Raw genomic sequence first — 17,011 nt, 5'->3', positions numbered from 1 at the left:
CTCCTGCATTCTTCTAAATTCCTGTGAGTAGAGGCACAAAGCTGCCAAACACTCCTCGTATGATAACCTGGAATTATGCCCGTGCACCTCCTCTGGACTCTCTCCAAGGACAACACATCCTTTCTGAGAAATGGAGCCCAAAACTGTTGACAATACTCCACTTGACTTTTCTCCATAGATGCTGCCTGACCTGCAAAGATCCTTCAGCATTTTGTGTGTGTTGCTCAGATTTCCAGCATCTGCAGATTTTCTCTTGTTTGTGACAATTCTCCGAGTGTGGCCTGACTGGTGTCTGATAAAGCCTCAGCATCATCTTCTTGCTTTTATATTCTATTTCCTTTGAAATAAATGCCAACATTGCATTTGGCTTCTTTACCACAGACTCAACCTGTAAACTCCCAAGTCGTGCTGCACCGCTGATGTTTGAATTTTCACCCAACTTAGATAATAGTTCCTTTTATCAAAATGCATTATCATACATTTCCCTACACTGTATTCCATCTGCCATTTTGTGCCCATTATTGCAATTTGTCTAAGTCCTGCTGCAATCGCATTGCTTCAGCAGCAGTAGATACCCCTCCACCCATCTTTGTATCATTCGCAAACTTTGCCACAAAGCCATCAACTCCATTAACTAAATCACTGACAAGCAATGTGAGAAGTAGCGGTCCCAATACTGACCCCTGAGGAACATCACTAGTCACTGGCAGCCAACCAGAAAAGGCCCCTTTTATTCCCACTCGTTGCCTCCTGCCCGTCAGCCAATCCTCTATCCATGCCAGTGTCTTTCCTGTAACGCCATAGGATTTTATCTCGTTAAGCAGCCTCATGTGTGGCACCTTATCAAATGCCTTCTGAAAATCCAAGTAAATGACATCCACTACCTCTCCTTTGTCCACCCTGCTTGTTACTTCCTCAAAGAACTCTAACAGATTTGTCAGGCAAGATTTCTCTTTACAGAAACCACGCTGACTTTGACTTCTTGTATCATTAGTCTCCAAGTACCTTGAAACCTCATTTTTAATAATAGACTCCAACACTTTCCCAACCACTGAGGTTAGGCTAACTGGCCTATAATTTCCTTTCTTTTTCCTTCCTCCCTTCTTAAAGACTGGAGTGACATTTGCAATTTTTCCACTCCTCCGGGACCATGCCAGAATCAAGTGATTCTTGAAAGATCATGACCAATGCATCTGTTATCTCTTCAGCAACCTCTCTCAGGACTCTGGGATGTCGTCCATGTGGCCCAGGTGACTTATCCACCTTAAGACCTTTGAGTTTGCCTAGCACTTTTTCCTTTCCAATAGCAATGACACTCACTCCTGCTCCCGAACACTGACGGACCTCTGGCACACTGCTAGTCTCTTCCACGTGAAGACAGATGCAAAGTATTCATTAAGTTCATCTGCCATTTCTTTGTCCCCCATTACTACTTCAGCAGCGTCATCTTCCAGTGGTCGAATATCAACTCTCACCTCCCTTTTACTCTTTACATAACTGAAAAAACTTGTAGTATCCTGCTTTATATTATTGGCTAGTCCGCCCTCATATTTCATCTTTTCCCTTCTTATAGCTTTTTAGTTACCTTTTAAAAGCTTCCCACTCACTTTTGCTGCCTTGGCTTTCATGTAGTCTTTAACTTCCTTGTCAGCCACGGTTGCCCACCCCTGAGAATAACTTCTTTTGTGGGACACACCTATCCTGCACCCTGTGAACTATTCCCAGAAGCTTCAGACATCTCTGCTCTGCTGCTGTATCCTCCTCCAGTCCCCCCGAGCAAGCTCCTCTCTCATGCCTCCGTAATTCCCTTTATTTCTTTGTGATTCCGATACACGGCCATGGTTGATAGGGATCACGGATCGCAGACCCTGTTTGGTAGGGTCACCCATGCCATACGGGTCAAAGGGTAGAGGCGGTACTGAGAGCGGTCCACTGGTTCTCCAGGTTCTGGGGTCGGCTCAAGGGAAACAACCCTGGCCGGTCAAACAGAATTGTTACGGAGACAGCAACGAAGAATCCTTCTGCATCTGAGCGCGGCGGTATTCCTGAGAGCCAACCTGGGACTTGCACGACTGACGGCAGTGAAAGCGGACACGATGAAGGAAGCCCTGACTGACACCAGAGATGGAGGACCTTCATTGCTGCCCCAAACCCCAGAGGCACAACGGGCAGAAAGTAAGATAGATGTGGTCGTAAGATAAGAGAGTTACAGTCTATACAGGAGGGAAAGGCTGGATTCATCATGGGCAAAAGGCTGGCATTATGTTACGTACTGCTCTATGTTCTATGCACAGTCTCTTGAATTTGTCCCTCCCATTCAGCCTTGTTAAAAAAAAACACTACCGGATAACACTGTCCGAGCACTTTGAGCAGTACTCCAACAGAGAATATTGTCACCAAGCGCACATAGCAGCTGTTCAACCAGGTGAGGCATCATCATTCGCCTTGTCCCCACCTGGAAGCTGGACCATCATCTTCCAAGAGATGACTCTGAATAGAGACTTCGGCTGAATTCCCCTTCCCAACATCTCCCTGGGTTTGTTGGCTCTGGGTATGAGGAAGATAACTCTTTGACTGGTTGACAGTGGTGGGGCAACTGGCGGGCTGGTGTTGTGAGAACAACCGCCTAAGTCTGAGCGTGGAGAGGACCAAGGAAATCATTGTGGACTTCGGGCACGTTCAGATGAACCCTCCCCCTCTGCACTTACATGGCTCCTCTGTTGAAAGAGTTATGTGCACCAAGTTCCTGGGAGTTCACATCACCTGGGCCCTCAATATCACCTCCCTGAACAAGTAGTGCCTCCACCTCCTAGGACGATTGAGACAAGCGAGCCCCCCCCCTCCCCCCACCGATCTTCACAGAATTTTACAGCAGCACCATTGAGAGCGTCCTGACGAGCTGCATCTCCATCTGGTCTGGGAGCAGCCGAGCATCGGACCGGAACTCCCTACAAAGGACTGTGAGATCGGCCGAGAGGATCATAGGGGTCTCCCTACCACCCATCGGGGACATTTAATCAGGAGTGCTGCGTACGCAGGGCCCTTAGTATTATCAACGATCCCACCTGTCCGTCCGGCATCCTCTTTGACTCTCTACCATCGGGCAGGAGACTCTGATGCAGAAAGACAAGAACGGTCAGGATGGGAAACAGTTTCTTCCATCGGGCCATGAGGCTTCTGAACTCCCTGCCGCATCGCATTCGAAGTGTCACCAGATAATTTGCACTGTATCCTACAATATTTAATTTATGCATTTTACTTTATTCATCTATGTGTAATTCATTTGTAGACTTAATTCTTACTTCCCTAAGTTAATGTGTGTTATGTTCACTACTGTGTACACCCTGGTCCAGAGAAACTGTCTCGTTTGATGGTAAACATGTATATAGTTAAATGACGATAAACTTGACTTGACTAAGACCTGAGCAGTCTATCTTTCATATTAACTGGATAGTTAATTCTTTAGCTCCGGATATGTGAAAAGTAACTCTTCGTCTTGTGACATTGGCAGCGTGGCAGCTACACTAACCTTGGGGTTGTTCTCTTTGGAGCGGTGGAGTTTGATAGGAGGTTTTGAGCTTGTGACAGGCATGGCTGGAGTAGACAAGACAGTACCTTTTTCCACCGGTTGAAATATGCAAGATCGTTGGGCATGAATTGAAGGCGAGAAGGGGTATGCTCTAGAGGGAAGTTCTTTATTCAGAGTGGTGGATGCTTGGAATGGTGGTAGAGGCAAATAGATCGGAGGCTTTTAAGAGATGTTTGGATAGGCACATGAACGATGAGGAAGATGAAAGGAGATGGACACTGTGGGCCAAAGAGCCTGTTCCTGTGTTGTAAAATTCTATGTTCTTATCTCTTGTGATGACCGTGGCCCCATAATTTGAACTCCTTTCGCATTAGAGAGTACAAAGGGGGTTCTTGAAAATAATTCCAGGATTGAAAGGCTTGTTGTGTGAGGAGCACTGAAGGCTCTGGTCCTGTACTCACTGGAATTCAGAGGAATAAGGGGTGACCTCATCGAAAAACTATTGAATGTTGAAAGGCCTCGATAGACTGAATGTGGAGAGGATGCTTCCTACGGTGAGGGAGTCTAAGACCAGAGCACACAGCCTCAGGATAGACAGTTGAGGAGGAATTTCTTTAGCCAGAGTGTGGTTAATTTGTGGAATTTGTTGCTACAGGCAGCTGTGGTGGGGGCTTCCAGGGGGCTGTATCGGCAAGCTGAGGCGCTGGAGGTTCATGGCAGGAAGAGTTTTTCTTCCTTCTACCGTCTGCGTGAGATGATGGGCTGTCGGGACTTTGAGACTTTCTTTTAAACCGTGCCACGGACTGCTCTTTATCAGATTACGGCATTGCTTTGCACTGTTGAAACTATGTGTTATAATTATGTGGTCTTTGTCAGTTAGTCTTTTATCAATTATGGTATTGCCTGCACTGTTGAAACTGTATGTTAACTATGTGGTTTTGTGTAGGTCTTGTAGCTTTAGTTTTGTCTGATGGGTTTGTAGTTCCTTTCCGGGGAACGTGCTAAGACGGTTGCGTGATATCGATAAGCAGCAGCCTCTCCGGACTCTGGATTGGGGATTACCAAACGTTATGTGTTTTTTTGGTGCTTTTTCGTGGTATCATTCTGGAGGAACGTTGTCTCATTTTTTAACTGCATTGTATTTGTGGTTTATAAATGACAATAAACCGAATCTGAATTAAAAAATTCCCAGGAGATAACTGGTTTCCGAGATACTCAAATCACCCCATCTGGCACCAACAATCATTCCGCAATCAAAGCCACTTAGGTCACGCTTCTGCCCCATTTTGATGTTTGGTCTGAACAACAATTGAACCTCTTGATCGTGTCTACATGCTTTTGTGCATTTAGTTGCTGCGACCCGATTGGCTAATCAGATAGTTGCATTAACGAGCAGGTGTACAGGTGTCCCTAATAAAGTGGCCACTGTGCGTTTTTTCCACACAACAGGGCCGAACCTCCCTAATAGGGAAGTCAGTTCAGTAAAGCTCTTCTCCGAAGATGTAGGCTTCTCCTTGTGTCCACTGGGCACTCACAATTAAAATGATTCTAAAGACTGTGACACTTTTTGTTGGCATCAGCTGGTACTTGATGTGAGCATAAGAAAAAAAAAGTTTCTTTAAAAACAACAAAAGACCATTTTATTTTATTCATCTCAATGTGCAGATGTATTTATTATCAAATGTTTTGATGATGAGGTTTTATTAATAAACATAAATTGCAAATGGGGTGCAGAATGGTATAATTAGACCCTAACTAATTTTAACAGAGGCACCGGCACGCACATACGTACACACACACACCCCGGACTCAACCAAACACAAACAGACAACGTGGTTGTCTGACAATCGCTTAAATCATCATACGACACATTTGCCATGGCGTGTAAGTTTACAAAATACAAACGACAAATACAGGTAGAAATCTAAATTAGAACTGTATTTTTTTTTATTAAAAAAGGTACACAAGACATCAAGGTACTCAAACTGTGAAGAAAATACTGCTCCCTTAAAGAAGCGTTCCAGCATCAACAGAGGACCATCCGAGTAGCCTGTATCACAAGAGTCACATACGTATCTGCCACCATTAATTCTCAAGCGTCTTCGCCAGGTTACAATGACACTCGAGAGCAGCAGTAGTCAGAACACTCCTTCCCAAACCTTCAAGGCCCCACAAATTTAAAACAGACAAATAACTCATGAAGCATGGATACAGGATTCACTCGAAGAGTGGCCATTAACTTTAGACTTTGCACTCCTGGTTTATCCTATACTTAGAGGATATATGTATCTTGTATATCATTGTATCACAATGCAAAATCACTTTGCAACCTCATCTCAACAATGACAAATTCTACAAATTCTACGACCGTTACATCTTTAAACGTATGATTACTGATTATGGATCTACCATTTCAATATGAACCTCTTCACTTCTCAGTTTAGTCTTGGCCCCCCCCCCCGTGTTATTGTCACTTCGCACAGTTATTCCCTCCACCGTTCCTGTCACTGACTTCCCCCTTTCTGCTGCTTTCCCCGCACACTCAGCTATGGAACAATTTACGTTTCCATCACTTTCCAGTCCTGACATGAAGTTGACAATCTGGAACATCACCGCTGACGTTCCTTTGCGGGTCTCGCCTCGCCCACTGACGCCCCCCCTCCCCGAGTGTTCTGGCTTTAATGGCAGCGACCAGGAGGCAGACGGACTGGCTTCTAAACCTGTGCTTAGTGGACTGTATTACATACAGTTCTTTGTAGACAACAGGCAATGTTGTCAGCTGGGTTTGTGGGTACCCGTTTGGTGGTCCCTGTGCCGAAATTCCACAAACTTCAACTAAAAATGTCTTTGGGGTTTCTTCTCTTTCGTGTATGTCTGCAGAGAGTAAGAGGTTTAGGTTGTATACTGTCCGATGGAACCAGCTGATAAATAACCATGAAAGAATCTGTTCTTTCAGCTAGACTTAAATAATCCAATACCATTTTACAAGAACTTTCTCATTCATCACTTTCCTGCCATTGAGTCCAACTAAAACTATTGCTTGAGTTTGATTCGTGATTACAGTCACGGTGACAGACATATAGTGTACTCACATATCATACAAGACTCATAACCACCTGTGTTATGACCCAGTGTTTTACATTAATCGACTTACACCCCTCATACTGATCTGTACACACAGTGGCAAATCCTAGGTGTCCAGTGGCAGGTCTGTATCCAGTGCCCTAGTGTCTAGTGTTACATTGCCCTGGCTAGGAGCTTGCCTGTGCTATACGACAACATACTGTAGAGACACCCCTGTCTGTACCCATCAGTACTGTGGTGCAGTCATAGATTCCAGCGTTATCAAGTGTTAAAAGATCAATGCAGAACATTATCTGAAGAAACCCAATCAAAACTCAAAGAAGGCAGTAAGAATGAAAGTAGGTTGTGAAGTGGGTAGGCGGCCATGTTAAAAAAAAAAATCGCCACAAACCAGCTGGGAATTCATCCTGGGTTTGGGAATGTAAACCGATAGCAAATCATTTTGGTATAATATATTACAATCTAATGTATCACATTAGTAGTTCTACAACACTAAACTGCCCGAACCTGGTGGGCAGGCTGGAGATAAGTCTCTACCGAAGGAACTCCTTCCTTCCACTCACCTCGGGTCACCCTTGGCCAAGGTGATTGATGGACATTGCAATGTGGGGAGGAGATCTTGCCGCTGATCGGTGCGCTGCGGTCGGGAGGCTCGCCCACATCGGCTCATAAATAGGATCCGGGTTTGACCGTGTTTGTTTACGAAATTGTTTCCGGAAAACTGTCGGCAAGCATTCAGGAAGTTCAACTGGCGGTAAAGAGCGGTGTGCCCAACTCTCCTTAATCTCTACCCATGAAGATCCAGAGGTACACCAATCTGACTGGGCGTCGGTGAAAAGTCATGGCGCCGGCAAACACGCAGCGTGCCAAAGAATTCCTGTAAGTGTGGCTTTCCACGAACAATTCTGTAAACAAACACGTAGACTTCAATCCCGTTTATAATTCCACACAGCCAATCAGCAACGATCAGCAACAAAGTTCTCCACACAGCCAATCAGCAACGAGACTTCCTCCCTACATCACAATTCACTGTCCGTAATGACGACCAATCAGTGGGTTGAGAAATATATACAGGCCAAGCATTAGCAGCACACTGGCGTTGTCTCCCTGTACGGATGACAAGACGTTTGCAAGTAGATTGTCAAGATCAGAGAAGAACTCAACCTAACCCTTTCTGAAAAAAGGGTCTTTCAAAACCCTTCCTGTTCAGATGACGGAGCATCTGAGTATCCACTATTTATCTGGCAATCTTTCATTCCTCAATAGAAAGGCTGCAGCTTCTGTCCAGAAATCTGTTTAGACTTAAAGTCAGTCTGGTTATACTCTTGGAAGTTAAAGAGCACAATTTCCACGTGGTTGCAGGGAGAGCGTGCAAACTCCACATGGACAGACAGCACCAGGAGGTAGGATTGAACTGAGATCAGCAGCTCTATTAACTCTGGCAGGGTCATCTTGTTTGCTCCTATCCAGAGCTGATAAATTTCTATTTGTCTTAAATAATTCAGTGAGAGACGCTTCAAAGCGAAGAGATAAAGACATAAACCGCCTCCCCAAATTCTCACGTCAGTGATAAAGAGCTGGACTGAGCTAAAACTTCAAAGGTATAGACAACTCTAAGTATTAGAAAAAGTAGGAAAGTATTAGAAAAGCCAAAAAAAAAACCATTCCACAGAATCTAGAAATCCGATTTTTTAAAAAAAAATCAGAATGTTGCTAAAAGAAAAAGTCAGGTCAGGCAGCATCTGTGGAGAGAAGGGAGTTAGCATTTCTGAATTTTCACCGTTTCCCCGTCCACAGATGCTGACTGAACCGCTGTGTATTTCCGGCATGATTGGCTTGTTCCAAGTATTAAGCCTGCTCCTGCGGGCTGCCCTGCCCCACAACCAGTGAGTTACAAGGACCTCATACAGACGTAACGTAGCTCTGGCAACACGTACTATACGAGGGAGATCTCCCTCGCAGCTTTGACAAACTTCAGACCTTCTAGACTCACTAAGTACATTCCACTTTGGGTTTTTTTGGGAGTCTGCAGAGATTAAAACTGTCCTCAAGTCTTCTTTGTGCACACACAAAGTTTGATGGCTCAGCAGAATCCCCGGTGGCCACTGTGGAGGTCGGGAGCCCCTGCTGTCCAGGCTGAGGGATGTGGACGAGGGACAGGGAGGAGCAGGAAAAGGGAGATAAAATTGCATAATATCATTGGGTTCTCTCATGACCTTTATCACCCACTTCCTGTCTAAGTTTTAGTGGGAGTGTCCGTATGTGTAGTTGGGAGAATCCATTGCATTTCCTTAGCACGAGGTTCTCAAGTATTTGTCCGGGATAGAAACTCTCTTTCACACATCCAAGCTTCACATCACTGACTCCTTCTCCAGAGAATTCTTGCGGCCTTCGATGGATATTTTTACATCTTTCTTGATGAGGGGCGACCCTTCCTCATCGGACTTCGCTGCAGCCACTCCGTCCGTTTTCACCTCTGTGAGCTCCTCCACCTGAGGCTCTTTGGTCTTCTCCTTGTCAGCGTACGACTGCAGGAGGCCGGCCCCGAATGCATCGCCTTCCACGTTGAGAACCGTGCAGGTGCGATCTCTGCATTGATAACGAGACCACAGAGGGTACAGGTCAGAAATGTCAAGGCGAGACTCCTCGGGACAAGTGTCCAACAACATCATCTGCTCCCCACCCAGCCCTCCGCATCTTCCTCCTGCACAGAGGGGGGGGAAAAAGGTGGGGCAGAAAGCTACCCCCTCCCCCCCCCATTTCTGCACCGTGGTAGTCAGGGGATGCAAAAGCTCTTCCAAGCTTCTGTGTAATGGTCAGATAATCTTACGGACAGATATGGGATGACCAGGACATTGGGAAGAAGGTTAATTTTGTGTGGACTATGTCCCTCTTACCCTCCTTCAGCTTCCCACTGCAACACACAAATTGGAGGCTAATCAGAATCCGAGGAGCTGCTCCTCCAAACTCAGGGCAGGCTTGTCCTGGACTGCCCTACCTGTCCTAGATTGGTAGGGCCGAGGATAGTGTCGAAGAATGGCAAAGAATCAAGGGCAATAGAAATCATTTGTAGATATGGGCAGGGAAATGGCAGATGGAGTTTAACCCAGATGACTGTCAGGTGTTGCACCTCGGTAGGGCAAATGCAAGGGGAACGGTTAAGGGCAAGATCCTTAACTGTGCTGCTGAGCAGAGAGATGTTTATAGCTCCCCGAAAGTGGCTACACAGGTCAACAGGCTGGTTAAGGCGGCTTACGGAATGCTTGCTTTTATTAGTTGAGTAAAAATAGTCAAGAGGTTGTGTTGCAACTTTATAAAACACTAGTTAGGCCACATGTGGAATATTGTACAGTTCTGGTTGCCTCACTATAGGAAGGATGTGGAGGCTTTGGAGAGGGTACAGAAGAGGTTTACCAGAATGCTGCCTGGTTTAGAGGGCGTGTGCTGTCACGAGAGGCCGGATAAACTTGGGTTGTTTTCTCTGGAATGGCAGAGGCTGAGGGGAGATCTGATCGAGGTTTACTAGATTATGAGAGGCACAGAGAGTGGACAGGTACTCACAGATACAGTGGACAGGGAGTATCTGTTTCCCAGGGTTGGAATGTCTAATACCAGAGGGTATGCATTGAAGGTGAGAGGGGGTAGGTTCAAGGGGGATGTGAGGGGTAAGTGTTTTTTTTTTTACTCAGAGAGACATGGCTGGCTGGAATAAATCAGAGGCTTTTAAGAAACATTTAGATGGGCACATGGATGTGAGGGAGGGAAGGATATGGACATGGTGTAGGTAGGAGGGATTAGTGTTTGGGTGTTTTTGATTTGCTTTTTAGCTGGTTCAGCACAACACTGTGGGCCGAATGGCCTGTTCCTGTGCTGTACTGTCCTATAGATGTTCCCAGATCGACTGAATTCTCAGTGACTGTCCCAGAGAGGGTGCAGAAAGTAATCTTTCAAGTGGCTTCAGAGATGGAAGCATTTGAGCTCGAGGCTTGGGAAGCTGTGGTTATTCTCAGGGCAAAGATAATATTAATGGAGCCGTCTGAATAACTGACAAAAGAGAATTGAGGAAGGTGCTTGAAGGGGAAGGGAGATACAATACCAAATTTGGACAAAATATGCAAGGGAGATATAAGCAAATTTTTTTTAAACCCACTGATCAGTTAAGAACAGGGTGGAGTTAAGTTAACTGAATCAGGACCTACAGAGGGGGAATTGAATGGGTAGTTCTGAGAAAAGATGGTGCAGATGTATTGGGGGGGGCGGTTGGGGTTGGGGGAAGAACAGGAGAAGGGGACTGACTAGCTTGTTCTACCCTTAGATTCAGGACAGAGATGAGAAGAAGCTGCTTAAATACATTCGAAGACACAAGTAGATGAGATTATGGCATAGTAGCAGGGGAATTAGGGCTACGGGTAAAAGACAGGTAGTCCACAACCAGATAGTCCCATCCACCTCCCCCCCCGGCACTGGAGAGGGTTCACGAGGAAGATCCCGGGAATCAAAGGGTTAATGTGTCAGGCGTGTTTGACGGGTCTGGGCCTGTACTCGCTGGGGTACAAGGGGTTGTGTGATGGGGGAGGTGGTGAGCGAATCTCATGGAAACCCGGTGAATATTGAAAGGCCTTGATAGCGTGGGGGGGGGGGGGGGGGGGGATATTTCCTATAGTGGAGGTGTCTGGGACCAGAGGACACAGCCACAAGGTCGTCCCTTTAGAACAGAGATGAGGAGTAATTTCTTTTGCCAGGGAGTGGTGAATCTGTGGAATTTATTGCCACGGACGGCTAAGGAGACCAAGTCATTGGGTATGTAGATCCTTGATTACTAAGGGTGTCAAAGGTTACGGTGAGATGGCAGGAAAAAGTAGTTGAGAGGGAAAATATGTCAGCCATGATGGAATGGCAGAACTGACCTGATGGGCCAAATGGCCTGATCCTTATTGGCCTCCTGCACCTGTTTCATAGGTTCTCATTACCACAATATGGATGGGTGGGCTATGCCATTATCTGACAGGGCATTCGATGTGAGAGGTGGATTTAAATGCCCGTGCAATCGGTCTCTGACAAAGTTGGAGACACGAGAAGGACAAGCTACTTACACTATCCAGTCGACAGCAAGGATCAACGAGATCTCACTCGTGGGCAAGCCCACCGCCTCCAAAATGATGGCGAGGGTCAGGACACCTCCCGCCGGAATGCCGGCAGCCCCCACGCTTGAAGCGGTGGCAGTCACTCTGTTGAAGGAACCAATCACCGCCTGCGTTAGAATGCCAAGGCACAGGACCCAGGTGGTCAGCCCCAGGCCTCACTACGCGTTCTCGCTCAAGCGCCGAGAATGACCGAACATAGACTGAGATACAGCGCTGCCTCGAAATGAGAGAAACACGGGCGTAAGAATTAGGAGGAGTTGGCCGTTTGGCCCTTCAAATCTGCTACACCATTCAATAAGATCGTGGTTGATCCGAACTCAGCTCCACTCACCGTTCTATTCCCCATAATTCTTCTACTAGGCAAAAATCCATCAAACTGTGCCTTAAATATATCTAACGAGGTATCAGCTACTACTTCCCTGGGCAGAGTATTCCACAGGTACACTCACCAGCATCATTTTGTGCCCTGTTGTATGATGTGGGCGATCATGGTCTTTTTGACTGTGATTGACTTTGGCAAATTTTTCGACAGAAGTGTTTTGCCGTTGCCTTCTTCTGGGCAGTGTCTTTACAAGGCGGGTGACCCCAGCCATTATCAATACTCTTCAGAGATTGTCTGCCTGGTGTCAGTGGTCACATAACCAGGACTTGTGATCTGCACCGGCTGCTCATACGACCATCCACCACCTGCTCCCATGGCTTCACGTGACCCTGATCAGGGGCTAAGCAGGTGCTACCCCTTGCCCAAGGGTGACCTTAGGTAAGGTGTTTGATCGCCCTGGGCCTATACTCACTGGAACTTAAAATTCTGAAGTGGGATCTCATTAAAACCTATGAAATGTTGAAAAGATCAGAGAGCGGACATGGAGAGGATGTTTCCTATAGTGGGGAAGTCTAGGACCAGAGGGTACAGCCTCAGAATAGAGGGTCGCCCCTTTAGTACAGAGATGAAGTGGAATTTCTCTAGCCAGAAGGTGGTGAATCTGTTCGATTCACACCAGAGGCGGCTGTGGAGGCCAAATCATTGGGTTTATTTAAAGCAGGGGTGGCAGGTTCCTGATTAGTTAAGGTTGCAGGCAGCAGGCAGGAGAACGGGACTGACAGGATTAATAAACCAGTCGTGACTGAATGGCGGAGCAGACTTGATGTGCTGAATGGACTAATTCTGCTCGTGTCGTATGATCTTTGGACCGTGGCACGAGCGTGCAGACTCCCTGCGGACCGCGGCAGGGACCGATCCCGATGTTAAAGATGGCGGCGCTGCGGTAAAGATGGCGGGCTGCGGCGCCTCGCCACCCGAGAACCCATCCCCAGCGCGCTGTAGCAAGTGAACGCTGCTCACAGTATGGTGATGATCTGCACAAAGTTGAGGGTGATGTTGTTGAGCTGAGCTATGAACACCGTGGCGACGCACTGGAAGAGGGCCGCGCCATCCATGTTCACGGTCGCGCCGATCGGCAGAATAAACCGGCTGATTTGCTTGCTCACGCCGTTGTTTTCTTCCACGCACTTCATCATGAGGGGCAGTGTGGCGGAACTGGGGACGAAAGGGGGAAAGGACGTTGTTAGTGAGAGGAAAGCGTCAAAAGCTCACACTGCTAACACCAACGAGTAGGTACAGGAGCTTGAAATATGCCCTCTGCCCATCCGATTTCAGACTGGTCAACAAACCCACGAACCCAACCTCACTATCCCTCGTCTGCTCTGCTTATTTACACATCTTCTGTATTGTAACTTATCGTCATTTGTTACGCAAGCCCTGTCCCATTGCCACGAAACAACAAAGTTCACAGTGAATGTCAGTGATAGTAAACCTCATTCTGATCGTGACTTAATTCTGATTCTGAGAAATTCCATTGATAGAACATTACAGTACCCGAAAGGCCATCTCACCCCCAATGATCACAAGGTACAGGAGGAGCATTAGGCCATTTGGCCCATTACATGGCTGATTTACTATCCCTGACCCATTCTCCTGTCTTAGGACCATAAGACACAGGAGCAAGATTAGGCTGTTTGACCCATTAAGTCTGCTCGGCCATTCCATCATCCCTCTAAATCACTTTCCCCTGCCTTCTGCCCATAACCTTTGACTAATCAAGAGCCTATCCCCCTCCGTTTGAAATCTACACAATGACTTGGCCTCTGCATCCATCTGTGGCAATGAGTTCCGAAGGGTCGCTACCCTCTGGCTGAAGAAATTCCTCCTCATCTCTGCTCTAAAGACGCCCTTCCATTCTGAGGCTGTGCCCTCTGGGCCGAGCCTCTCCCACGGTCGGAAACATCCTCTCCATATCCACTCTATCCAGGCCTTTCATCACTCAACACACGTTTCCAAGGGAAGAGGTTAGCCCACTTTCTCTGCCGTATACTGACCACTCTCCGGGTGAAAACCCTCCCCCTCAGGTTCTTATTAGATCACTCCCCTCTCACCTTAAACCTGTACCCCACCATTTGAATCCCCTTTCCCCAGAAAAAAAGACTTTTTCACCACTTCTCTGTTCCTCATGCTTGTTTCACCTCTTTAAGGTCACCCTCTGTCTCCTATCTCCGAAGTCACAGCTTGTCCAACGTCTCTCAATGAGGTCCTTTAGAATGTTGTACCAACCGGGATGACATTTTTTTTTACTAAATATCCTCTTCCTGTCGTCCATATCCCTCTATTAGCTCCATATTTACATGTTTATCTAAAAAACCCCAAACTGCCTGCTTCCACACCTACTCTGGTAACCCATCCCTGGTGCCCGACACTCTCTGAGTGGGCACGCCTCTGATAAGGCAAACCGAATCTTAGTTGAAGTTATCACTTTATTTTTATGACATGCAGCGTGGAAGGTGACCTTTGAGCTGTGCCGCCCCCACCAATCCCTTCCGATTTAATCCCAGCCTAACCACGGGACAATTTACAATGACCAATTTTACCAACCGGTACACCTTTGGGCTGTGGGAGGAAACCGGAGCACCCGGAGGAAACCCCACGCGGTCACGGGTAGAACGTACAAACTCCTTACAGCCGGCAGCAGGAATTGAACCCGTATCGCCGGTACTGTGAAGCGTTGCGTTAACCGCTACACTACCACAATGTTCTATGTTCCACATCCCTCGCTGCTGGTGGGAGCTTCCTGTGAACAAAAACCCCCTGCTTTCCCACCGCAGAGGTTAACTACGCTTCAAAAAGCCGGTACAAATGCTCTGGCCTCCCAGACAGAACAAAAGCAGGGCATGCTAGCTCAGCCTGCCTCTCCAACCTACCTGGACGCAGTTCCAAAGGCAGTGGCCAGGGCAGTGAAGATGCCCCAGAGGAACGAATAGGGATTCTTACGGGTGAAGATGAAATAGATCAAGGGAAGCGTGATTAACCCGTGAATCATGTGCCCCACGATGCAGCTGCAGATGTACTTCCCAAGGCTGGTGAAGAGCAACACGACATTCTCCATCTCCGCAATCTTGCCTGCAACCAGGAACATGATACCGAAAGGAGCGTACCTGAATGGAGAGAGGGTTGCATTACTGATACTGTAACGTGTGCCGAGCTTCAGAGAAAAGACAAAGTTAGCAGGCCAGCCGGTATTTCTGCACACCATATCCATACTTCGGAGCGTTTGATCTCTCTGAGCCTGTGCTCTCTGGAATTTAAAAGAATTTTTTTTGGGGGCGGGGGGGGGGGGGGGAAATCTCATTGAAACCTATTAAACATTGAAAGGCCAAACTAGACTGGACATGGTGAAGATGGTCCCTATAGTGGGGGCGTCTAGGATCAGAGGGCCCAGCCTCAGAATAGAAGAACGTCCCTTCAGGACAGAGATGAGGAGGAATTCCCTCGGCCAGAGGGCGGAGAATCTGAGGAATTCATTGCCACGGATGCCTGTGGAGGCCAAGTCATTGGGCGTATTTAAAACGGAGGTCGACAGGTACTTGATTAGTCGGGGTATCAAAGGTTTGAGGGAGATGGTAAACCAACCATGATGGAACGGCACAGCAGACCTGATGGGCCAAATGGCGGAACTCTGCTCATACGTCTGATAGGCAGCGATTTCAAAGAAATGAGGGATTTAGGGTCAAGATGCCAAGTGGGCAGTCTGGTGGTAATGGACCTGTACCCCCTTCCCAACGGCAGCTGCGAGAATGAACACGGCCAGGATGGTGGGGGTCCTTGATGATGGATGCTGCTTTCTTACGGCAGCACTCCCTGTACACGTGCTCAGTGATGGGGAGGGCTTTTCCTCCGATGGACTGGACTGTGTCCGCTATACCTCTTCAGGCTTTTCCACCTGTGGTACTTTCACACCAGGTCACGGTGCAACCAGGCAGGACAGCCTCCACTGTGCATCTATAGACGTTCGTTAAGGTGGGAGATGACGTGCCGAAATTGCAAGGGAAATTTTTATTTTTACAAGACTGGATGAACTGATGGTCAAATATTGCTCATCTGTCTTATGACAGTGATGCCGCTGAGCGACGAGACCTGCATCGCGTGGTGAAGGCGGCCCAGTGAACCGTCAGGATGGAGCTCACAGGATTGGACACCATCTATTCCAGCAGACTCAGGAGGAAAGCAATCAGCATAACCAGAGACACCACACACCCTGGCCACTCCCTGTCTGACCCGCTGCCGTCCAGCAAAAGGTTCAGGACACTAAAAGCCAGAACAAATAGACTGAGGAACAGCTTCTACCCCAGAGCTGTAGCCTCCATCACACCACTCCCACAGAACAATGACTGAAACTGTGAGCACACACAAGGACTCAAACACTTCCACTAACGGCACTTTGTGCATTACTGTGATATTCTGGTGCTGCTGCAACTTATTTTCTGCTACTTATCTATTTAATACCGCTTTTTTTTATCATTACTGTCTTGTTTTTATCTACCGTTTTGTTTAATTGCCTGAGAGGAAACTAAACAGAGTTTCACTGTACTTACGTATAATGACAATAAAGATCATTCAATTCAATTCAATTTTGATGAAGGAGGGTCAAGATGCCAAATACGGTTCTCTAGATCACACGGAGGTGCTGTCCTCACCGCACGGTGACACCAAAACACGTGGGGGGAAAACCAAGCTAGCCACTTACCACATGATCCAGGAGACTAGGATCATGGTGGCCTCGTTGAAGGAACTGAAGAACTGGATCAGGTTCTCTCCCTCCGGCCCGAGCTTGCGCAGGGCGATTCCAAAGACAATGGCGAAGACCACCAGCCCCAGGATGTTCATTCCATCTACCGTGCTGGGAACGGGAACCTGGGGCGAAGC

The 17,011-nt window shown here is 47.4% G+C and overlaps 1 protein-coding gene across 1 annotated transcript in view; it reads right to left on the bottom strand.

Moving 5' to 3' along the window:
* Positions 1-5,454: 5,454 nt before the first annotated feature.
* The window catches only part of slc1a5 (solute carrier family 1 member 5), a 43,990-nt gene continuing 32,433 nt past the window's right edge, over positions 5,455-17,011 (bottom strand). The window contains exons 4-8 of the mRNA XM_073029352.1: positions 16,833-16,999; positions 15,010-15,243; positions 13,100-13,294; positions 11,707-11,841; positions 5,455-9,202 (exon numbers count right to left, since the gene is read on the bottom strand). Of these exons, the coding sequence (XP_072885453.1) occupies positions 8,965-9,202; positions 11,707-11,841; positions 13,100-13,294; positions 15,010-15,243; positions 16,833-16,999 (969 nt within the window). The 3' untranslated portion in view covers positions 5,455-8,964. The remainder of the gene's footprint in view (positions 9,203-11,706; positions 11,842-13,099; positions 13,295-15,009; positions 15,244-16,832; positions 17,000-17,011) is intronic.

This window comes from Hemitrygon akajei, chromosome 25, assembly GCF_048418815.1.
Source record: "Hemitrygon akajei chromosome 25, sHemAka1.3, whole genome shotgun sequence".
In the NCBI taxonomy this organism is placed as follows: domain Eukaryota; kingdom Metazoa; phylum Chordata; class Chondrichthyes; order Myliobatiformes; family Dasyatidae; genus Hemitrygon; species Hemitrygon akajei.
The sequence above is the reverse complement of the archived record's forward strand: the minus strand, read 5'-3'. Positions and strand labels throughout refer to the sequence as shown.